The 22,513-nt window shown below is 53.8% G+C and overlaps 2 protein-coding genes across 3 annotated transcripts; one reads left to right on the top strand and one right to left on the bottom strand.

The window, feature by feature from the left end:
* The first annotated feature begins 9 nt into the window (after window positions 1-9).
* Window positions 10-19,830, top strand: POGZ (pogo transposable element derived with ZNF domain). Of its 2 annotated transcripts, none has more exons than XM_082073089.1 (18): window positions 10-307; window positions 5,294-5,418; window positions 9,260-9,459; window positions 9,643-9,751; window positions 10,010-10,189; window positions 10,432-10,638; window positions 11,196-11,305; window positions 11,401-11,735; window positions 12,665-12,819; window positions 13,245-13,345; window positions 14,144-14,290; window positions 14,835-14,966; window positions 15,327-15,499; window positions 15,968-16,108; window positions 16,247-16,306; window positions 16,591-16,703; window positions 17,181-17,205; window positions 17,331-19,830. In XM_082073089.1, exons 2-18 carry the CDS (start codon window positions 5,295-5,297, stop codon window positions 18,877-18,879), a joined length of 3,861 nt encoding a protein of 1,286 aa, XP_081929215.1. In that variant the 5' UTR covers window positions 10-307; window position 5,294; the 3' UTR covers window positions 18,880-19,830. The 2 variants fall into 2 exon arrangements, with proteins under 2 accessions (XP_081929215.1, XP_081929214.1); XM_082073088.1 differs by having other exon boundaries at window positions 14,832-14,966.
* A 1,136-nt stretch (window positions 19,831-20,966) lies between these two features.
* On the bottom strand, window positions 20,967-22,099 carry PSMB4 (proteasome 20S subunit beta 4; the record flags this gene model as incomplete). The annotated part of the gene is made up of 3 exons (XM_082073232.1): window positions 20,967-21,117; window positions 21,384-21,590; window positions 22,086-22,099. The coding sequence occupies 3 exons, from the start codon at window positions 22,097-22,099 to the stop codon at window positions 20,967-20,969; spliced, it is 372 nt and encodes a 123-aa protein (XP_081929358.1).
* Window positions 22,100-22,513: the final 414 nt, after the last annotated feature.

Below are 22,513 nucleotides of genomic sequence, written 5' to 3'. Positions count from 1 at the left end.
TGTATGTGTGTGTGTGTCTGCGGGCGCTTCGCGCGTGTATCAGCCCGCCGGGCGCTCTTTTTTTTCTCTACTCTCCTGAGGGGGGACACACGGACACACACACACGCCAGTCCCGGAGCCGCCCCCCGCGGGAACGCGCAGCGGCAGCGCGGAAACAAGAGCTGATACCTCATCGTCCTCCTCAGCATCCCGCTCGGGGCTCCGGGGGGGCTCATGCCACCTGCCCTCCCCCGCCGCCCGCCTCGCCCCGGAGCCCTGTGAGAGCGAGCGGCTGAGGCGGCGGCGGGAGAGCGCGGCGGTGAGGAAGGTGAGGCGGAGCGGGCCCGTTATGTGGGGAGGGATAAGGCGGGGGGGGTGGGGCACACACCGCGGCGTTTGGAACCGGTTCGAACCGCCCGGGTCTGAGGGAGAATAAAGGGGGGGACAAGGCCGGAGCGCGCCGTACACAAAGCGGCGGGAGGAGGAGGAGGAGGGAGGGCTCGGGGCCGCCGGAGCGGGGGACGGGGAGGAGCCGCGGCCGCGGCGGCTCCCGCTGGGCGGCGGAATGTGGCCCCGGCGGGCGCTGAGGGGAGGCGGAGGGATCCGCGCACACCCCCCCGGCGGCGGGGGGCGAGCGGGCGGTGCAGCGGCCCCACCGGCAGCTCCCTCCGCGCCGCGTCCCCCCGCTCCCCGGGGACACCGAGCGGGGCCTCCCCGGTAGCACCGGGGGAGGGGGCGGCCGCGGCCTCCCCAGCCTGCCTCCCCCTCCTCCTTTTCCCGTGGCTGGTGCTGGGTGGGCGGCCATGTTGGGCACGGGGATTATTTTTCTCCTTTTTCTTCCTCAGCCGCCAGGATCCGCCGAGGGTGGGTTGTGCTTTGCTTCTCCGGAGAAAACCAACCCCCTTTCTGCGCCTTGGGGGGCATCACCGCCCACCCCTCGGAGGGCGAGGGGCACCCTTTGGCCTGGGCCCTGTCCCCGGTGCCTTCCCCATCACCCTTGGGTGATACAAGGGGTGTCACCCCCCCTGTCCCCAGCGCCTGTCCTGTCACCCTCTGGTGATACAAGGGGTGTCACCCCCCTGTCCTCAGCGCCTGTCCTGTCACCCTCTGGTGATACAAGGGGTGTCACCCCCCCTGTCCCCGGTGCCTTCCCCATCACCCCTGGGTGATACAAGGGGTGTCACCCCCCCTGTCCCCAGCGCCTGCCCTGTCACCCTCTGGTGACAGCAGCGGTGTCACCCACCCCTGCCACAGCCCCAGCACCTCTGGGTGGGTGTAGCGGGGAAGCCGTTGGGTATATTTGTTGCCCTGGGCTCTCCCAGTGTTACCCCCGTGAACTGGATCGCTCGCTGCGTCACCCCGTGCCCAGCACACCTGCGGTAAATCCCTTTCCGAGATACCCCCTGGCTGATCTGCTGGCCGGAGGTATTAAAAGTGAGATGTTTGGTAGCGCGGTGGCTTTGGTTTGGCTCTCACCGGGGTCCCGCTCCTCTGGGCAACCCCGGCGCTGCTGCATCTCGCTCTGGGCTTCTCCCCCTTGGAGGAAACACATGCACAGCTTCACTTTGCTGAACTGCAGCTGTCACCGAAACATTCCAAACGGGGCAGGAGCCAGCAAAGGGGCGCAACCGGGGGTGCGGGACGGGAGGATCTGTCGCTTCTCTCCGGAAATACTTTGTGAATTGTGCGTCTTCCCCACTCTGGTTCCCCGTGGAGAGCACCTTGTAGCTCCAGGGCTCTGCGGTTGTGGAAGACGAAGCCGAGCTCGCGCGCCCGTCTTTTCAGTTGTGTCGTCATTAGCGCGTATAAGGCTGTCGCTGCTTTAAGCTCTGCCTGGCCGCGGGCTCTGCGAACATTCTCACAGTTGGTTTTATGGGTATATACGGTTGTCTGCGTGCGCCGTCCCTGCAGCTCGGGCACCGGCGGAGCCTCCAGCTGTCTCGGTGCCACCACGTTGTGCCGGCTGCTCCCCAAAGAAAACGGTGCGGAAAAGTCTTTGCAGCCGCGCTCTCGGGCTCTGGAAGCGTCAGGGTAGTCCCGTGCTCGGAGACAAATAATCAGAGAGCGGTTTGTTTTCATGGCTCCGCTGTGCAAACTTCAGGGGAGATAACAATCGTCGTAATGGGGTGCGTAATAATACATGTTAATTAGCAGGCGTCGCGCACTTCAAAGCCTTTCATAAAACATACGGGGCTGTAAATCGTGGCGTTCGTAAGGGATGTAAATGCCTGTTGGGGTTATTGCGGCGCCCAGCGAAGTCGAGTCAACCACATCAGTCGACGGCAGGTGAGTTTCCCTTGGCCTGAAGGATGGAACGTGGAACTCGGTGCCGCTCGCCTCCCCTCTTCTTTTGGAGGCGCTGCTGGTGATGAGCGGCCACAGAAACAGCGATGGCACCATCCCCAACCTGTGTTTTCATCGCTGCGATTGTATCAGCTTCAGGCCGTGCCGTTTGGTCATTAAAAGCCGCAGAGGAGCGTTGTGCTTTTCTCAGGGCAGGGGTTGCAGCGCGTCCCGACAGCGGAAACCTTATCGGAGGATTCGTTTGCGTTTGGTGTAACCTCCTTGGGCGTTCAGGTTCTTAGAAAGTTACGATGTTCCTCGCCGTTAGGTATGGAAAGTAAGTGGGAAAATAAGACAGCAAGTGAGAAAATAAGACAGTGGTTCTGTTGGGGCCGAGTGTTCGTGCAGGGAAGATGTAACACAGAGAAGCGGCCGTTCAGAAGGAGAATTTGGCCAAGAGAAGTTGATTTATGCATTAATTTCTGTCCTAAAGCATCACTGAGTCATCTCCTCAGGCTTATTTGTAGGTGTCTTACAGACAGACCCTCGATCTTGTATCTTTTCCGGACTGTCAGGAGGGGAGGAGGTTGTTTTCCAGTTGACTATCGATAGCACTATAACCACATCACAATTAAATCTTGGGTGGCCGATCCAGATGGCGTAAAACCCGTCAACCCTTGGGTGAGAAGGATGAAGGAAATTTATACAGTCGGTGCCTAAAATGAGATTTTCTGAGCTGCAGTTTGTGCTCAGATGTGTTAATCGTGGACTTTTGGGCGATGCGAGGAGCATCTTTAAAGTCCATAAACTATTTTGTCATCGTTTCCTCAACTTCCATTGGGTCCTTCATCACTAATAAGCACCGGAACCCGTGTTTATGTCTGACCACGTGCTCTGAAGAGCGGTTGTGGTGCAGATGGTTTCACGCCGTGATAAGCACTCATTTACTTATACTCTTTTTAATTAAAACCCATAGAAAGCAAAGCTTATGCAGCGAGAGCAACACGTCCCGTCACGTGTGCTGTGAAGAACGCCGCGAACGGGTCAGTAATTCCAAGTCCTTTATCAAAAGGAGCGTGTCCATGCAGCAGGTGTGTGTTGTGACTTGTGTCCGATAACCGAACAAACCTGTAGCTGCAGAGCCCCACGTCTCCTATAGCGGATTCCGGAACCTCTTGGGACCCGCTGGCCTCGCTAAATCGGTGAATATACCAGGTTCAAACTTGCGTTGTGGTCACTGACTCCTTTGTTTGGTGCTGAAACAGGGGCCGAGCGTTTGTTCCGTTTGAAGATCGGAGGTGCCCGCGTCCCGGCCTTTCTACCCGTCCTCTCCTTTTCTCTTGAGAAAATAACGACGCTCCGTGGCGATCGCGTCCGAGTCGAACTACGCAAAAGTAGTTCGTCCATGAACGCAATTGCGTCGTAGATTCCAAATTTCGGTGGAAATTACGAGAGAATTTTGCTTTTCTATCGGTGGGGCATCGGAGAAAAGGATCCGGGGGATCTGTGTGGTTGTACGTCAATAAAAATACCCTGATTGTCAGATTTCCGTTGATACCGGTGATCGCGTCGATCAGGGGATGGAATGGGGTGAATGGCCGGTGGCGTTTCCTGCATCATCTCATGGGAAATAACAACTCAGTGTCCTGCGGTGGTTTGTGTGAGGCTGATACACGTTGTATCACCCCCTGAACCTCTTCTCCCATTTCCCACCCGAAGGGGAGAGAAAACCCCTTCATTTCTTTATTTCTTGCAGCGTCTAGAACACTTTGTAATTTATCTTTCTTTTTTCTTTGGTCAAATTTTTTGGCAGCCGTATTCTTCAACCGAGCATCTGCCAACTGTGCGCTGAAGAGCTAAATGTAGAGTATTTATCATCGGGATTAATCATTTTATTGAGCAAAGGCTTCTTACATACAAAAATATTCCAGATCAAAGCTTTGCAAAACAAAGCTGTTACATGAGAGAGGAGAGGAGACATTTTCTGAGTTCGGGCGATGCGAGCAGACGAAATACTATGCGCATAATGCAAGTGAGTGTCAAAAGCAGCTTGTAACTCCCGTCTCTTTAGCATTTTGTCTTTGCATCTTTTGAATAATGATGAGGCGTTGAATAATATATTTCTTTATACGGCGTGTGCAAAAGGCTTCCCCCGTCGTTCTCCCCTCCCGGGCAGGCGTGTGTGTGATTTAATTAATAGAGCAGGTTATTTATCCTGGCTATTTATAGCTGCCCATTGCCGGAGCGTCAAGGCTGGATCCCGTCTGCCCGGAGTAACATGATTCCGGATAAATAGCGACGGGGGGAGCGTCGCCGGTTCCAGCTTCACCCAGGAGCCGTTTCTAGATGTTTCTGAGTAGGGTGAATATTGCGAATCACCAAGATGTGACGATGGATCATTGCAGTGTCGGTTCCGACCTGCTGTACCGATTCCGCTTGTTTCTATTCCTTGTCATCGGAAATAAAGTTTGATAACAAGCAGAGAAAAGAATAGTTGAGGCTCTTTGCTCCTTGCTTTGCGGAGCAGATTTCTAGCACGGATCTGCTTGGAATTCTTTCCATATCTCATCCCGAAATGCTTTTTGCCCTTATCTTTTTGGTGTGTGTCTTTTGTTAATAGCAGGAGTTTGTGTTCCATGAGCAAGGGTTGACAATCAGTCACCTAATTCCACCGCGCACCGTCTCCCACCTTCGAGAGGAGGTTCATACCGTTTTCCACACGCCGTAGCTTTCCCGTAAACGCAGCAGCTGGAGAACGGGAGCTCTTTCATGCTTCACGTAATACACCCGCTTAATTGGATATTAGGATTATTACAACACTCTGCTTTTCTAATATACTCATGTAATTTTATTTGATGAGTAAGACTTGATTTCTTTTGCAGTTGGTGATTTTTTTCTCATTGATTACAAGATATTTCGCCGCGTTGCTGCGCAAAGTTTGGCGGGTACATTGAAACCACCGCTTTTTGGGTGATTTGCCGTATCTCGGAGCAGTTTCCCAGTGACGGTTCCTCCTCTTTTCCCGTTGCAGGATGGCGGACACGGACCTTTTCATGGAGTGCGAGGAGGAGGAGCTGGAGCCCTGGCAGAAAATCAGCGACGTGATCGAAGACTCAGTCGTCGAGGATTATCATTCAGTTGAGAAAACTGCGACGGGTAATTCACTCTTTTAATCCCTAATTCTTCCCATTAGCGGTGTTAAAACATGAAGGGAAACTGCAGGGATTGCTTCCATCCTGTCCACTTATGTGAGAAGTTCTTAGCGCTTCACAGTTGTGGTTTCTTACAAGCGGAGAATGGATCATTTACATAGAGAATGATGCTTTTTCTTTTACAAAGTGCTTTCATACGTTACCAGTATTTGGTGGCGAGTGGTTTCGGATCTTTTGGTGGTTCAGAAATGGGTGAGGACGTTGGGGATTGTATTTCCTGTGCTTTACCTTCCGCAGCAAACAGCGAGATTCCAACCAGTTTAGGATTTATTTCACCACTTTTGGTTGGTTTTGGTTTGGTTGGTTTTGCTTTGGCTCTTTTGCTTTGTTAGTTTTTCCTGTTTTCCACCAAGGGAAAGATGTGTAACTTTGTTTGGTGTTTGCATTTAATGTACAGATCAGAGCGCGTTGTTATCCAGTTGCTGTCTCAAACTACGAGAAATTGGGGCTGGTAAAAGCAATAATTGCCATATAGGAAGCTTTATGTTTCTTACATGCTTTATAATAGCTCCACTAAGTAAAGACATAAGGCTGACACTTTCTGAGTGTTGATTTCTATCCGGGTTGGGATGTTTAGGCCTCTTACACTAATTAAATCTCAATGATGAGCATTTTGCGGTTTGGGCTAAACGAAGGTCCTGCTTTGGGCTGGGACAGAGTTAATTGTCGCTGGGTGGTGCTGTGTTGTGCTTCTGGGGTGAGAAGAATGTTGATAAGTGATGTTGTGGTTGTTGCCGAGCGCTGTTTATAGCAAGTCAAGGGCTGCTGGGCCGTGTTCCAGACATCATGCCCAGTACAGAAACTGGGGGAGCCGGCCGGGGGTGGCGACACTTGGGAACTATCGATTGAACTGTTCTCGGACTGCTGAGATAAACCCGCGGATCTGCCAGGTGTGTGTTGGCCTGCGCGGGAGGAGACGGAACAAAATGACCTTTACAGCCGCAGCGACTTCCCGAAGAGGCAGAATTTAGGACTTGGCAGCCCGGTCGTCTCTGTTAACGTTGTCAAAACAGAGCGTTCGACACCACGGACTCAACACCGCGGGGTCAGCTGGATGGTGCGGGTTATACCGCTGCTTTTTGGATCTACCGCAGTGGGAACAAGCCTTTCTCCTTCACCGAGCGGCACACCTGGAAACGCTCCGGGATGGATGCTGGAGGTGAAAAACTCCGCGCCACAATGCGTTTTAGACACCTCCACTTCCCGCGCTGCGGTGAATCCTCCTCTGGAAGGCACCAGGATCAACGCAACCACAGTTTGTTCAGCCCACGGCGTGGCCTCTTCTTCCCTGAGTGTTATATTGGAGTCGCTACGAGCTCGGCTGATACAACTTGGACTTGCGGGGGAATCCTTTGTGGCCCAGCGCCAGTGAGGATTTGGCGTGGCAAAGTGCCACGGGGACATCTGTCACCTCCCTGCTGGCCCGGTAACCGGGGGTCACATCCCGGTTGAAGTTGTGACTGCGGAACGCTCCCGAAATGAGCGGCGGCTGGAGCCGGCCCAGCTCTCGGCAATCTGCTTTGTACGCTCATGGCTGTCGGCTCGCGTTTTGTTTTACATTAATTAAACAGACTTACAAGCTGAGGCTGAAAAAGCCCCGTTAAATCTGTCCATTCTCCCAGCGCAACGTTTTGTTTTGTTTTATTTCCTGCTAGGCTGTAATTCACTTATAAACAAGCCTGGAGACCTAAAATTTATCCTTTTCTTAAAGAACAACACCCATGTTGGTAGAGAAACATCTGAAAATCCAGAAAGAGGATTCCAAACTGGACATGGAAGGATCTTTTCATTTACCTTTTCCCATCTTTCTGCTGGATTTTTTCCTGCAGATTAGTTCTAAAATGTCTCCAATTACTGGGACATAAAAGGAAGAATTACTGAAAGCTAAATATATTTGAAGTGACGCTCGGCCTAATTTCTTTCCTTAATTTCCTTTGATTGCTTTTAGCTCTACCTGCATCCCACTCAAACCAGCTCTTATATTACATACATGTGCGTAGTGAGTGGATATAACACAGATATATGGATGAGCCAAACCTTGTGAGGAGGGACAGCATAGAGGAGGGAATTGAAGCCCAAATAAGTCCCCTGCTCGTTTGCTGGACTTGAGTTTCATCCCAGCCGCCTCCTTCATCCTCTGCGCTGCTCCTTTGGATTCCTCCCCTGCTGTGGGTGCCAGCAAACGCTGCCAGGAGCCGGGAAACTCTTCTGATCTCTGTTTTGGTGCAACACGGGCCCCCCCCGTGTTGCCAGAAGCAGTTGGGCAACGTTCCGGAGTTGGAATTGCCTCGTTCTGCGCAAATATTGCGAGTCTGCTCCGCTTGGCAAGCGAGAGCTTGTGGAGCTGAGAGCGCACGTGGGACAAACGGGATCCCGAGTCTTCTTCAGGCAGGTCTTTTCACTCTTGAATCAAGAGAACAAGCACTTGGATCCACTGTAAAACATTCTCATGACACAGCCTGTATCCACGTCACGACTTCAGCGTCAGCCTCTTTCAGCTTCTTTTTCTTCTGCTGCTGTGGGAAGGTTCAGTTTTGGGTTCCTTGTGAGTTCTCCTGGCCCTGGTGAACCGCAGCCTGTGGGTTCTGTTCAGAAATACTTGGCGTGGCTGTGCCGTGCCAAGGCCTCAGTTTTCCCCATGTCTGCCAGCAGGTGAATTGTTACTCCATAGTTAACGAGACTAGGAAAAAAAACAACCTATAGCTGCTGTGGCCGTGTTCAAAGGGCACGTAGGAGCCAGAATAATCAGTGCGTGAGGTTGCTCGAGGCGAAGAGATTTGAACAGCTCGTTCCCAGGCAGCTTGGCAAGCCCTGGGCTAAAGATGAATATTAAAACTACATAGAAGGGTTGGATAGTTTCACAGGTTTACTTGGAAAGCACGCTCTGGAAAACTCATTCAGATTCTGGAGGCTGGCGTTGCCAACTGGGCAAGGGCAAGGGTAGAGCCTTGTATCTGGGCAGGAACAACCCCCGGGTCCAGCGTAAGTTGTGGAATGAGGTGTTGGAAAGCAGTGAAAAGGGACCTGGGGGTCCTGGGGACAGCAGGATGACCATGAAAAAAGGGTTTAGTTCAGATACTATCAGGACATACTTGGGGAACATATGTATATACATACATGTAATATATACAGCCATAGCACCCTGAGAACACCCCATCTGGTCTGATCTGGGAAGCTAAGCAGGGTCGGGCCCGGTCAGTGCTTGGATGGGAGACCAGCTGGGAACAGCGGGTGCTGTGGGCTGAGCCAGCACTGGGCCATTGTGGCCAGGAAGCCAATGGGACCTGGGGGGGCTAGAAGGGGGTGGTCAGTAGGTCAGAGAGGTTCTCCTGCCCCTCTGCTCTGCCCTGGGGAGACCACACCTGGAATCTTGTGTCCAGTTGTGGCCCCTCAGCTCCAGCAGGACAGGGAACTGCTGGAGAGAGTCCAGCGCAGCCACCAAGATGCTGGAGGGAGTGGAGCATCTCCCGTGTGAGGAAAGGCTGAGGGAGCTGGGGCTCTGGAGCTGGACAAGAGGAGCCTGAGGGCGGACTCATTGCTGGGGATCAAGATGGAAAGGGGCAGTGTCAGGAGGATGGAGCCAGGCTCTGCTGGTGACAACCAGGGACAGGACAAGGGGCAATGGGTGCAAAGTGCAACACAGGAGGTTCTGCTGGAAGATGAGAAGCAACTTGTTGGGGGTGAGGGTGGCAGAGCCTGGCCCAGGCTGCCCAGGGAGGGTGTGGAGACTCCTGAGCAGCCTCTTTACCTGCCCAACGTGACTTGTATTTCTGTTTCCCTTCCAGCTGGCAACCCCCTGGTTCAGCAGAGCGGGCAACCGCTGCTCCTGGCCCAGAATGCGGCTTCAGGTCTGGGCGCCGTGGTCACCCAGCCCGTGCTCCGACCCGTCACCCAGCCCGTGCTGCGGCCCGTGCAGATCATGCAGAACGCCAACCACGTCACCAGCTCTCCGGTGACCAGCCAGCCCATCTTCATCACCACCCAGGTGAGCGCGGACCATCCGCTCCACTCAGCCGCGCAAGACTCTTCTCTCTTAAGAAACAATCAGGCACTCATTTCAGCTTTTCTCGTGCGCTGCGGCGGATGTTGCGCTTGAGCTGACATCTGGTGGGGTTGTTTTGTGTTTTTTAATGTATGGAGATTTAGAAATAGCTCTGTTTAACTGCAGGGCTTTCCCGTGAGGAACATGCGGCCTGTCCAGAACACGATGAACCAGGTTGGGATTGTTCTGAATGTACAGCAGGGTCAGACAGTGAGGCCCATCACCCTTGTCCCAGGTAAGGACTGGAACAAGCCAAAGCTATGCTCATCTTCCTTTTTACATTACCAAGGATTAAATGTATATATGTATATATATGTTTGTATTACCTGCATCCACATTCAGCTTTAGTCTGCTAAGTGAAATAAGGCGCTGAACTTCTCAAACCTGGGGATTTTGGGAGCTTGCCGGTGTTGGAAAACAGGATGCTCTCAGGTGTTAGTGTGCGAGGAATGCAATTAGATAACTCAATCGCTGTGTTTGTTTGTTTCTGAAGCCCCAGGTACCCAGTTTGTGAAACCGACGGTCGGAGTTCCTCAGGTGTTCTCCCAAATGGCCCAGGTGAGACCCGGCACGACCATGCCGGTCCGGCCCACCGCCAACACCTTCACCACCGTCATCCCGGCCACGCTGACCATCCGCAGCACCGTGCCGCAGTCCCAGGCCGCACAGCCCAGTAAGTCCCCTCCAGCACCACCCTTTGTAACCCAAAGAAGGGAAGAAACGCCTCGGCAAAGCCGGTGGATTGATCGTTTCACCTTGGGTGAAACGCAGTTTCCGTTCCCAGTCTCACCAGCTTTGGTTAACTGGGCAGAACTGGTGGCTCGGTCACCCGGTGAGGACGTGAGGGACAAGGGGGACGTTCTAGAGGGGGTCAGATGTCACTCGTTGCGTCCTAGCGCTGCTGTTTGTCCGCAGTGAGCATCGCCAGCTTTGTGACCGTCAAGAGACCCGGGGTGACGGGGGAGAACAGCAACGAGGTGGCCAAGCTGGTGAACACCCTGAACACGGTTCCTTCATTAGGCCAGAGCCCCGGCCCGCTCGTGGTTTCCAACAGCAGCCCCGTGCACGGTTCCCAGAGATCCAGCGTTTCCGAGTCCTCCTCCTCGTCCTCCTCGTTAAAAGGTATTAACTCGATCGGTTCTGCCGAGACTCCAGAGTGAAAAAACCACGACCCTGTAACTGCTTCTAGGGATAAACGCTTGAAAAGCTTTGCTGTTAATTACCTCGGGTTTAGCTGCGTGGTTTCCGGTGATTCTGGTTTGCGTGGGGATGTTTGCACCCCTTATTTTGTTCTGTTATTTCAAATTACTGGTGTGCATGTTGCCATCTTGAGAACACACACCTGAAATATGCTACACTAGGAGGCAAAAGGGTTAAATCTTGGCTTCTCTTCTTTCAAAAAAGCACCTTCCTAAGGCGTTCGGGAGTCCGAAAGTTGATTTAAAGGATATTTTGTGTCATCTGTAATTTTGAGATGTTTCTATTTTACTGTAGCTACAGGGGGGTCTGTATTGTCATCCAGATTGTCAGAGGTTTACATACTTGCCCCTTTTTCATGCCTCTTCCAGTCTAGTCAGTAGTTAAAAGCAGAGCTCTTGAAACAAAAGCATTTCAAAGCTTACCTAGATCTAAATTGATGTGTAACGGTTCTCGTTTTGGTGTGGTTTTCCCCGTTGCAGTCAGTTCATCTCCTATTCCCACGTTCGATTTGCAAGACGGCGGCAGGAAGGTTTGCCCGCGGTGCGACGCGCAGTTTCGGGTCACGGAAGCTCTCAGAGGACACATGTGTGTAAGTGAACGCTTAACGTTACTCCTTAGTCTTTGTTTAACGTCGTTCTGAGTTTAATACGTGGGGTTTTTGTCGTGTGGTTCTTCTCCTTTTAGTACTGCTGCCCTGAAATGGTTGAGTTCCTCAAGAAAAGAAAATCTTTAGAATCTGAACCAAATATTCAATCTGTAAAGCCTCCGTCTCCGGAAAAAACTACGGCTGTTGCTTCACCACCCTCTTCCACTCCCAGCCCTGCGCTGTCCCCGCCTGCCAAAGCTCCGGAACCCGGTGAAAACGTCGTCGACGCGTCCCAAAGCAAGCTCATCATGTTGGTCGACGATTTCTACTACGGCAGAGACGGCGGCAAAGTGAACCAGCTGCTCAACTTCCCCAAGGTCCCCACCTCCTTCAGGTGTCCGCACTGCACCAAGCGGCTAAAGAACAATATACGGTAAGGGGAGCGCGGCGTGCTGTATAAATAGTGGTGTGGGTGCCTTGGGTCTGCAAATCAAGATGAGTGTGAGTGTTGGTTCCTCAGCTTTGTGTCGTGGTTTAACCCGAGCTGGCGATAGGACCACGCAGCCACTCACTCACTCCAATAGGGGAGAGAATCGACAGGGGAGGGAGAAACTTGAATGGAGATAAACACAGTTGAATAAAATAACAAAATACTAATACACTACTAGTAAATATATATATATATATAATAGAAATAAAAGATATTCAAGGCAATTCCTCATGAACACGCTGAGCAGCCAGTCCCAGGAAACGGCCCCTGGTCCCACAGCCCATCCCAGAGAGAGAAAAGAGGGAAAGAGGCAGAAAAGCCCAGAGGCCTCTGCAAAATGGCAAAAGGCCCAACTAAACATCCTGACTGTACTTCCCAGCTACCCCAGAGAGATCGGAACAGCCAACCGCAAGTTCCCAACTCTTCTTAAATAATTAGCATGATGCTAATGGGCTGGAACACTGTGATTGCTCAGTGTGGGTGTCAGTCCAGCTCTGTCCGTCCATCCCCTTCCTTGCTGCCTCACACTTGTGGGCAGAACTCAGAGTGTCCTTGGCTCTCAGAGCAGAGCAATTGAACACATTAACTGTGCTGGGCCGGTATCTGCTTGTTCTTAAACTAAGTTCCCACAAAAGGGAAAGATTCGCCTGTTGTCACACAGGTTACGGGGTCAGAAACGAGGAGCAAAGCCCTTGTACCGCAAAATCTGTTCTCTAGAGCCGGGCAGCCGCTTGCTGGCTCGGAGGAGACTTTGCTTTTGGTGGGAAGAGCGAGAAGGAAACGTCTTAACGCCGCTGGCGAGCCATGTGGTGCTGGTGATGGTTACTGGTGTCATGGTTTTGGCTCACGCGCTTTCCGTTCACCTCCGGCAGGTTCATGAATCACATGAAGCACCACGTGGAGCTGGACCAGCAGAACGGCGAGGTGGACGTGCACACCATCTGCCAGCACTGCTACCGCCAGTTCTCCACGCCCTTCCAGCTCCAGTGTCACCTGGAGAACGTCCACAGTCCCTACGAGTCCACCAGTGCGTCCGTTTTGCTCTTGTCGTTTGTTTGGGAGGGTTCCCGGTTGGTATTAATCTGCTGAGAAAGGTGTGTCTGTTCCGCCCAGCAGAAAAATCCACCTAAATCACATTTCTGCAAACTCAAAAGCATTTTCAAAACCAGGTTCAATAGCAACGTCATGCTGGAATTTAATTTGTACCAATAGGTTGACATCTGATGTCAAACCTCTTGAAGTTTCCTCATCGAGGCATCTTCCTACTTGCTGTATATTCTTTTATCTTAAGACAACCTTTTGGAAACCCCTTAGAAAGCACTTTATCTACCCACTTCAAAGAGCCGAGAGCTAGTTGGTTGGTTTTGGTTTAAGTTGTAACCAAAGCAGCTTGTGACAGGCGGCGGATGTTTTTGTGCCTCTGCTCTTAGCGCCTTTCCCTTTCTCTCGCAGCAAAGTGCAAGATTTGCGAGTGGGCGTTTGAGACGGAGCCGATGTTCCTGCAGCACATGAAGGACACGCACAAGCCCGGGGAGATGCCCTACGTGTGTCAGGTATCCGAGGCGCTTCGCGGGCTCAATTTCAGCCACGCGATCATGAAAATTAGAGGAAACCCGGCGTCTTTTAGCCAAGTGCCTGCTCCCACTGGCCCAGACTCCGCAGCGCGAGATCTCTATGGATGCGAGATGAATTCCTGCGTAATTTCACAGAATCACAGAATGTCAGGGATTGGAAGGGCCCTGGAAAGCTCATCCAGTGCAACCCCCCGGAGCAGGAACACCCAGCTGAGGTTCCACAGGAAGGTGTCCAGGGGTTGGAATGTCTGCAGAGAAGGAGACTCCACACCCTCCCTGGGCAGCCTGGGCCAGGCTCTGCCACCCTCACCCCAACAAGTTGCTTCTCATCTTCCAGCGGAACCTCCTGTGTTGCAGTTTGCACCCATTGCCCCTTGTCCTGTCCCTGGTTGTCACCAGCAGAGCCTGGCTCCATCCTCCTGACACTGCCCCTTTCCATCTTGATCCCCAGCAATGAGTCCCCCCTCAGGCTCCTCTTGTCCAGCTCCAGAGCTCCAGCTCCCTCAGCCTTTCCTCACCCGGGAGATGCTCCACTCCCTCCAGCATCTTGGTGGCTGCGCTGGACTCTCTCCAGCAGTTCCCTGTCCTGCTGGAGCTGAGGGGCCACAACTGGACACAAGATTCCAGGTGTGGTCTCCCCAGGGCAGAGCAGAGGGGCAGGAGAACCTCTCTGACCTACTGACCACCCCCTTCTAACCCCCCCCAGGTCCCATTGGCTTCCTGGCCACAAGGGCCCAGTGCTGGCTCATGGTCACCCTGCTCAAATTGTTCCGGCAGGTCTGTCAGTACCGCTCGTCGCTCTATTCCGAGGTCGACAGCCATTTCCGCATGATCCACGAGGACACGCGGCACCTGCTCTGTCCCTACTGCCTCAAGGTCTTCAAGAACGGCAACGCCTTCCAGCAGCACTTCATGAGGCACCAGGTACGTCGGCGGGTTTGTTGCGGGTGCTTCCCGTGATTAATTAATTAATCCAGCAATAACACTCCTTTTTGCATAAAGCCTAGAACAATTGCATCTTCACAATACATTTCCTTGCCCCTGAATGTTTCACTTCTCCTGATTGGAAGATTCCCAAATAAAATTTAGATTCCAGATGAAATCAAACAAGAAGACACCACCTTTGGAATCCTGTTTGTCTGAATTCTCCCTAGTTTGAGTACGAAATCGTATCGTTTCTAAACATCTAGATTTCCAAGGTTAACTGGATTGCCACTCCAATAAGGTCTAACAGCACCTTCCTACCACCACGACAGAATTGGACCGATTATTTTCATTTCCCCGCCATATCCAAGATGGATTTGGTGTTATATACTAGAGCTTAATATCACATTCAGAATTACAGTGGGTTTTTGTTTCGCCATGTTTGGTTTCTTTGGGGTTTTGTTTCTTCATTTTCTCAACCTGCTCCGTTTTGACTTCGGTTTCACTGAACCAAAACGTCTTTGGTTTCCATTTGCTTTAGAAGAAGAGTGTTTACCACTGCAACAAGTGCAGGCTCCAGTTCCTATTTGCCAAGGACAAAATCGAACACAAGCTGCAGCACCACAAAACTTTCCGCAAGCCCAAACAGTTGGAAGGATTGAAACCTGGAACCAAGGTCAGAAATGCGACTTAACTGGGTTGCCGTGTATTTATTAAGTGCTGCAAAACTGCTGTTCGCTTCAGTTGCATCACTTACAGGGACAGAAAAGCCATGTGTTCTGTCTGTGTTGGGTTAATTAGATATTTTATAGAAATAATAAGGGGGAAGGAGGAGGGGAAGGTGGCTTGGCAGAGCCTGAACTCCCCTAATGAAGGTATCGCCAAGCGATACCTGAGTGAGCCGAACACCCTTTGGGGACAAAATCATGTCCAGAGGGGCACAAATTGTACCCAGGAGCAGCTTTTTGTGCTCTGAGAGAGGAGCCGGAACGGTGACAAGTGTATTTGAAGGGGTGTTCGTACCCGTTTACCGCAGGTGACCATCAGGGCGTCGCGAGGCCAACCGCGGACGCTGCCGCTGTCTTCCAACGACATGTCGCAGGGCGCCGGGCACGAAACGGCCGCGTTGTCGTCCGCTACCGACCCCCAGCCCATCTTCCTGTACCCGCCCGTCCAGAGGAACGTCCAGAAGAGAGCCGTCAAAAAGATGTCAGAACCTTGGGCCGAATTTCGCGTTAAAAAGAGATTATTTGGGGATTTGAAAGGAAACGTAGTTAGGTCTTTGATGGCGGCGGGTAACGCGATCCGCGGCGCTGGGCTGGTTGCCGCGGGAGCTTTAAGAGAAGCCAGATCCCGCAAAACATAACAGAAAATTGAGTCGTGTTGTGAAACGCCTTGAGGTGAAAGCGCGAAATACAGAATTAACTGGGCGCTTTTATAGAAATTATGGGATTTCATCCACTTAAGGGCTTTCTGCCCACCCACTGTCAATTTATTATCCGCTTTTAATTGCGCGCTCCTGACTAGAGCAAGTGGGAAGGGTGGGGAGCGCAGGGTGCGAGATGCGCCAAGCGCGGCCACAGAGTTGACGCATCCTTAAGTTCTCTGTCCCACTGCTCGTCAGAACCCCCGAGACGCTGCTGGTGACAATGGTGACGATGTCGTTGTTCCCCGCAGGAGCGTCCTGGGCCGACAGACGTGCCTGGAGTGCAGCTTCGAGATCCCCGACTTCCCCAACCACTTCCCCACCTACGTGCACTGCTCCTTGTGTCGCTACAGCACCTGCTGCTCCCGCGCTTACGCCAACCACATGATCAAGTACGTGCGGCGCCGCTTCCTCCCGGAACACGACCCAAAATAGCGCTAAAGCCGCCATTGGCTCCATCTCCGTAAATCATGTTGCTCTTTAAACACCCGGAGTCATTCCGATGTTGAATAAACTCTCTTGTCTTACAGCAACCACGTTCCTCGGAAGAGTCCAAAGTACTTGGCTTTGTTTAAGAATTACACTGCCTGGTAATGCGATACTCATCGTCTTCTTTTAATTACCGGGGAATCTAATTGCCGTTCACTTTTGGGTATTCAGTTCTGCTCTTTATTCTGAAGCAGCTCCCCCTATTTTTTTTGCAACGTGGGGGAATACATTGAATTAAGGGCAAGAGTGGGAGTTACTGGTTTGGGGTTGGGATGTCGTGTGTACTGGATGTGGCCTTTTCATTTCTAATTGTTAGCGAGGGGATGTGCACACTTCCATATCTTATACTAAACTCACTTTGTTTTCGCCTCTTTGTCCCTTCCAGCGGTGTCAAACTCTCCTGTTCCTCTTGTCTCTTTGTGACATCTGAGGGGGACGCGATGGCCAAACATCTGGTCTTCAATCCCTCGCATGAGTTTAGTAACATTATTTTCCGAGGTAAGCGCTTTGGAAAGGAGCAGAAACGTTGCAAACATGACACATCAATTCATGTCCCGAGTTGCGATCAAACCTTGTTGAGCCGGCATTGTTATGGAGATGGAGGAGCAGGAGATGCTCCCAGGGACTGACAAAGCCCTAAGGCTTCAGCCAGGCCTCTGTTCTAGGGGACATCTTTGTGCCACGGTGACACCCTCTATTCTTGGGGACATCAGCTTTGAATGGAGCCCCAAAGTGGCCCGTTCCGGCCAAAAACCCACAGGGATCGGGCCAGGGCTGAGCATCCCTGAGCTTTTGTCACTAAAGGGTTTGTCGGGGGGTTTGTCCCTTGTCCCTGGCGGTTCCGGGGTGCGGATCAGCCGCTCTGCAGTGATGCGGGGACACAGGTGGACACGGTGTCACTGTTCCTCTGTAACAACTTGGTTTGCACTGACTTTGTTTGCCAAGCTACAAATGTGTTTTGTTTTTACTCCACAGGGCCTACTTGGATATCACATTCCAGGTAAACTCTTTGTAAACTCCTTATCAGATTTGCTTGGTGGGGTTGGGCTTCTTTTGTTCGTTTGTTTGTCCCTCAATGGCTTCATTGCCGGGTTTTAAGAGGCTCCTGTGTTCTCTCTCTTCAAGGCACGTCCAGCCCCAGGATAAGAGCGTGAAGAACCCGTGTCCCACCTATTCCCCCAGTAAAGCTGCTACTGTGAAAACCAAGTCTGTGTTACCCGGCAAGGACGAGCCGGATCTGGCGCCGGCGACGCACGAAGGAGCCGCGCTGGGCCGGGAGGACGAATCCTTCAATGTGGCCGACGAGCAGCCGGCCAAGGAGCTCGAACCCGCCGGCAAAAAGCTGCAGCTATCGGTGAAAAAGCTGCGGGTCGTCCTGTTCGCCTTGTGCTGCACCACGGAGCAGGCGGCCGAGCATTTCCGCAACCCGCAGCGGCGCATCAAGCGCTGGTTGCGGAGGTTCCAGGCGTTCCAAGAGGAGAATTTGGCGTCGCTGTCGGAGGGCAAGTACCTGAGCTTGGAGGCCGAGGAGAAGCTGGCGGAGTGGGTGCTGACGCAAAGGGAGCAGCAGTTGCCCGTCAACGAGGAGACGCTGTTCCAAAAAGCCACCAAACTGGGCCGCTCGCTGGAAGGCGGCTTCAAGATCTCCTACGAGTGGGCGGTGCGGTTCATGCTGCGGCACAACCTCAGCACGCACGCGCGCCGCGCCGTGGCGCACCCGCTCCCCAAGGACGTGGAGGACAACGCCGGCTGCTTCATCGAGTTCGTGCAGCGGCAGATCCACACCCAGGACCTGCCCCTCTCCATGATCGCCGCCATCGACGAGATCTCGCTCTTCCTGGACGTGGAGGTGCTGAGCAGCGACGACCGCAAGGAGAACGCGCTGCAGACGGTGGGGACCGGCGAGCCCTGGTGCGACGTGGTCCTCACCATCCTCGCCGATGGCAGCGTCCTCCCCACGCTCGTCTTCTACCGCGGGCGCGTCCAGCCGCCCGCCAACGTGCCGGAGTCCGTCCTGCTGGAAGCCAAGGAGGGCGGCTACAGCGACGACGAGGTGATGGAGCTGTGGGCGTCGCGCGTGTGGCGAAAACACACGGCGTGCCAGAACAGCAAGGGCATGCTGGTGCTGGACTGCCACCGCACGCACCTTTCCGAAGAGGTTCTGGCCCTTCTGAGCGCCTCCAGCACCCTCCCCGCCGTGGTCCCCGCCGGCTGCAGCTCCAAAATCCAACCCCTTGACGTTTGTATCAAAAGAACCGTGAAAAACTTCTTGCATAAAAAATGGAAGGAGCAAGCCAAGGAGCTGGCGGACTCCGGCTGCGACTCGGACATCCTGCTGCAGCTGGTGCTTTGCTGGCTGGCCGAGGCGCTGGAGGTGATCGCGGACTCACCGGAGCTGGTCCAACAATCCTTTTTGGTGGCCAGCGTCTTGCCGGGACCCGACGGCACCGCCAATTCTCCCTCCCGCAACGCCGACATGCAGGAGGAGCTGATCGGCGCGCTGGAGGAGCAGCTGAAGCTCGGCCAGCCCCGCGGCGCCGGCGACCGGCAGCGCCGGCAACCGCCCGAGGAAAGCGCCGACCCCGACGTCCTGCACCGGCTCTTTGAGGGCGAGAGCGAGACCGAGTCCTTTTACGGCTTCGAAGACGCCGATTTGGAGCTGACGGAGATTTGAGGCGCTTCCCAGCCCTTCGGGGCTTGGAGATTGAGAACCTTGACACTTCCCTGTGGATTCGTGGGTTTAGGAAACTCGTAGGCGATCGCTCCGATCAATAGCCATCGATGCCGTTCATTTCTAAGTTTTGTGCTTTTTTTAAAAAGGAAAAACAAAAAAAATCACTGTGTTGGTATTTTCTTGGAAGATCTATCGTGGGTGAATATTTTTGCGTTTTCTTTACCTCACTGTATCATAGTTTTCTGGGTTTATTGTGCAGAAATGTTTTGAATTCTACATCGTCTACGTGACCATTTCTAAAGGCAAAAAACCGACTATTGTAGCTAATGAACCAGTATATAAATCTTTTTGGGTTGTCTTACCAGAGATTTCTTTTTAACACCGGAGATTTAGGTTCCTGTGGGAAATTTAGATATGAGTTATCGCTTTAATGTGTGAACCCCTAGAATTGGCCGTTAAGATTTGGGGGTTAATTATTTGGACGCGGGGTTAAACCACAAGTTTTTGGTGTTTGATGCCAGCGAGCGCGGACGGAACCGAGAACCCCAAAACATCCCCTTTTCCCCACATTTCTGCACCCGGAGAACCCGGGATACGGGGAATGAGGGAAGTTTGGGTGGGGGTTCAACCATATAGCCCAGTAACCATCACTAACTAGTCCCGCTCAACCAGCAGCCACTACGTTCCTTAGGATTAGAACCCCCCCGTTTAACGCAACGAAACTGTGACGTGCACAAAATAAAAGGAGAAGACGTTTGGTTTTATTTTTCACCGCCGGCTTCAGGTTTTTCTACAATTTGCATGTTTGCGGGTTTTTTAACTGTACGTGCTCGGGAGGGACGCGCGGAACCGTCCGCGGAGGTTTGCGGCACCTGCGGCCCTGTAAATGCTTCGTCTTTCCCATGTACAGACGTGGAACGTTTAATAAAACCAGGGAAATGGATTTATAAACACTTGTTTTTATTACCCAGCCTCGGGAGATCAACCCTGAGCTGCGGGCCTAATTAATTGTGTTTCTGTAGCGTTAATTGGGGGTGAACATTTTGATTGTTATTTACCGTAGGAAACACCACTCCGAGCATTATTTATGAATGTATTTCACATAAAGCCAAGAAATCCCCACCTCGCCCCCTCTGACTTCTCCATTAATTAGCAAATAGTTCATGTTTTAGAACAGAAAACACCTTTAAAGACACATTTTATTCTGTCCACCGGTGCCTTTGAAAGGTGGAGGACGGTGGATTTATTGCAGTTATACTAGAGCACGATACAACATAAGTTTGGTCTTAACAGGTTTATTTTCTCTCCGAGCAGGACCAAGAGCTTCCACAGCGATTTACAGCGAGCGGGGGAGAACGCGGCCGGTTTTGCCATCGGGGATCACTCGAAGCCGCTGGAAAAGGACATTTTTAGGTCAGGATAATGAATAAAAACCCTACACTATCACAATCAGCGTTTGTTTTCACCCCGAGCGCGTTACCTGACGAGATGAGCGATCTCCCAATTGGCCTCAAGCGTCAGCGGCCCCTCCACCTCCACCCCCTTCTCGGTGGCCGTGGCCACTTCGTACTGCGGAGAGAAAAGAGGGACAAGTCACCAGGAAACGCCGTTTCCGCACCATAAACCGCTCGCAAAATCACTTTTAACGTGGCTTTGCCTTCGGTAACGGTTTAATTCGACACCGCGGCGGCTCCGGACTCACCCTGTTGAACGAGCGAGCGTCTCTGTAATACAGAATCTTCATGCAGCGCTCGATCAGGTCTCGCGCCTCCTCCCGCGTCAGGACGGGCTTCTTCTCCAGAACCTCCCTCATCAGCGGCTGCGGGGGAAGAGAAATGATAGATTAATAAAAGGAATAAAGCAGCGCCGAGGCCGTTTGGCGGCGGAGGGTGACGTACCTGCGCCAGGTAGGCTCCGTAGCCCGTGGCGAGCGTCGGGGCTTCATACGCCACGCCGAGCATGTCCACGTAACCTAAAAAGCTGAGGGGACGTTTGTGAGCGCGGCGGCGGCGCCGGGAAGAAAGGATCCGGCTTTGGGGGGGCTGAACCCACCGCAGCCCCCCGGCAAGGGACGGGGACGGCCCCGCTCACCTCTCGCCGTTGTAGAAGCCGCCGATGACCACGGTGTTCCAGAGCGGGTTGATCTTGGAGCGCCGGTTGTACATGACGCGGGTGAGCCAGGAGTGAATGGCTTTGGGGCTGTAGCTGTGACCGTCTCCCAGCAGCTCCTCGTCGATCCTGATGCGGACAGAAATTCCCCTGAGAAAAGCTGGAAAGCGGAGCATCCCACCCAAAACCTCTTTTCCAATAAGATTTTACACGAGGCGAACGAGCCAAAAGGCCACAAAGAACAACGGGAACCGGTTCTGCGCGGGAAAAGCCGCTCGCGCCAAAGGGGCTGTCGGAGGATGGGGGGGATTCCGCTCCGTTTTGTCCCCGCTCGGTGGCCGCGTTGAAGCCCATTTTGGTCCCTTGGAGCCCAACGCGGCCCGGGGGCAACTTACACCATCTGGTCGATGATCTGTTTGAGGTACTGGAAGTCGGCGTAGTCCCCGGAGGCGCCCAGCATGGTGGTGTCGTTCACCTTGAGCAGGCGCGAGATGCCGCGGAACCGGGCGAGGGAGCCGTAGGAGCCCATGGTGTCGGCCGCGATCATCACCCCCCCGGCGAACTTCACCCCCAGCACCGACGTGCCCGTCACTGTGGGGCTCCTGGGGACACCCCGGTGTCAGGGTGGCCCCCCAAACCTACCCCCCCATCCCTGTTGCTGCCCCCCTACCCCCCAAACCTACTCCCCCATCCCTGTTGCTGCCCCCCTGCCCCCCAAACCTACTCCCCCATCCCTGTTGCTGCCCCCCTGCCCCCAAACCTACCCCCCCATCCCTGTTGCTGCCCCCCTGCCCCCCAAACCTACTCCCCCATCCCTGTTGCTGCCCCCCTGCCCCCCCAAACCTACTCCCCCATCCCCATTGCTGCCCCCCTGCCCCCCAAACCTACTCCCCCATCCCCATTGCTGCCCCCCTGCCCCCCAAACCTACCCCCCCATCCCTGTTGCTGCCCCCCTGCCCCCCCAAACGTACCCCCCCATCCCCATTGCTGCCCCCCTGCCCCCCAAACCTACCCCCCCATCCCTGTTGCTGCCCCCCTGCCCCCCCAAACGTACCCCCCCATCCCCACTGCTGCTCCCTCTGCCCCCCCAAACCTACCTCCCTATCCCCATTGCTGCCCCCATCCCCACTGATGCCCCCCCAGCTCCCTCTGCCCCCCAAACCTGCCCCCCCAGTCCTATTGCTGCCCCCCCCAGCCAGCCCAAACCTGCCCCCCATCCTCATCGCTGCCCCCCCTGGTCCCACTGCTGCTCCCAAGTCCCGTTGTCGCCCCCCCAGCCCCACTGCTGTCCCCCCAGCCCCATTGCTGCCCCCTGTGCCCCCCCAGCCCCATTGCAACTCCCCCAAACCTGCTCCCACGGCCTCACTGCTGCCCCCCCAAACCTGCCCCCCTCCAGCCCCATTGCTGCCCCCCCAACCTGCCCCCAGCCCCATTGCTGCCCCCCCAGCCCCACTGCTGCCCCCCCAGCTCCATTGCTGTCCCCCAGCCCCACTACTACCCCCCCCAACCTGCCCCCAGCCCCACT

This window comes from Streptopelia decaocto, assembly GCF_964273445.1.
Source record: "Streptopelia decaocto genome assembly, chromosome: 26".
Classification (NCBI taxonomy): domain Eukaryota; kingdom Metazoa; phylum Chordata; class Aves; order Columbiformes; family Columbidae; genus Streptopelia; species Streptopelia decaocto.
This window is presented reverse-complemented; position numbering and strand designations above follow the sequence as displayed.

What these genes read in the sequence shown, in the direction of transcription:
- POGZ (XM_082073088.1), top strand. Translation starts at nt 5,295, where the DNA reads ATGGCGGACACGGACCTTTTCATGGAGTGCGAGGAGGAGGAGCTGGAG. An exon ending in AGTTGAGAAAACTGCGACGG is followed by an intron (nt 5,419 to 9,259) that starts GTAATTCACTCT and finishes TTTCCCTTCCAG; the next exon opens with CTGGCAACCCCCTGGTTCAG. An exon ending in CAGTCCCTACGAGTCCACCA is followed by an intron (nt 12,820 to 13,244) that starts GTGCGTCCGTTT and finishes TTTCTCTCGCAG; the next exon opens with CAAAGTGCAAGATTTGCGAG.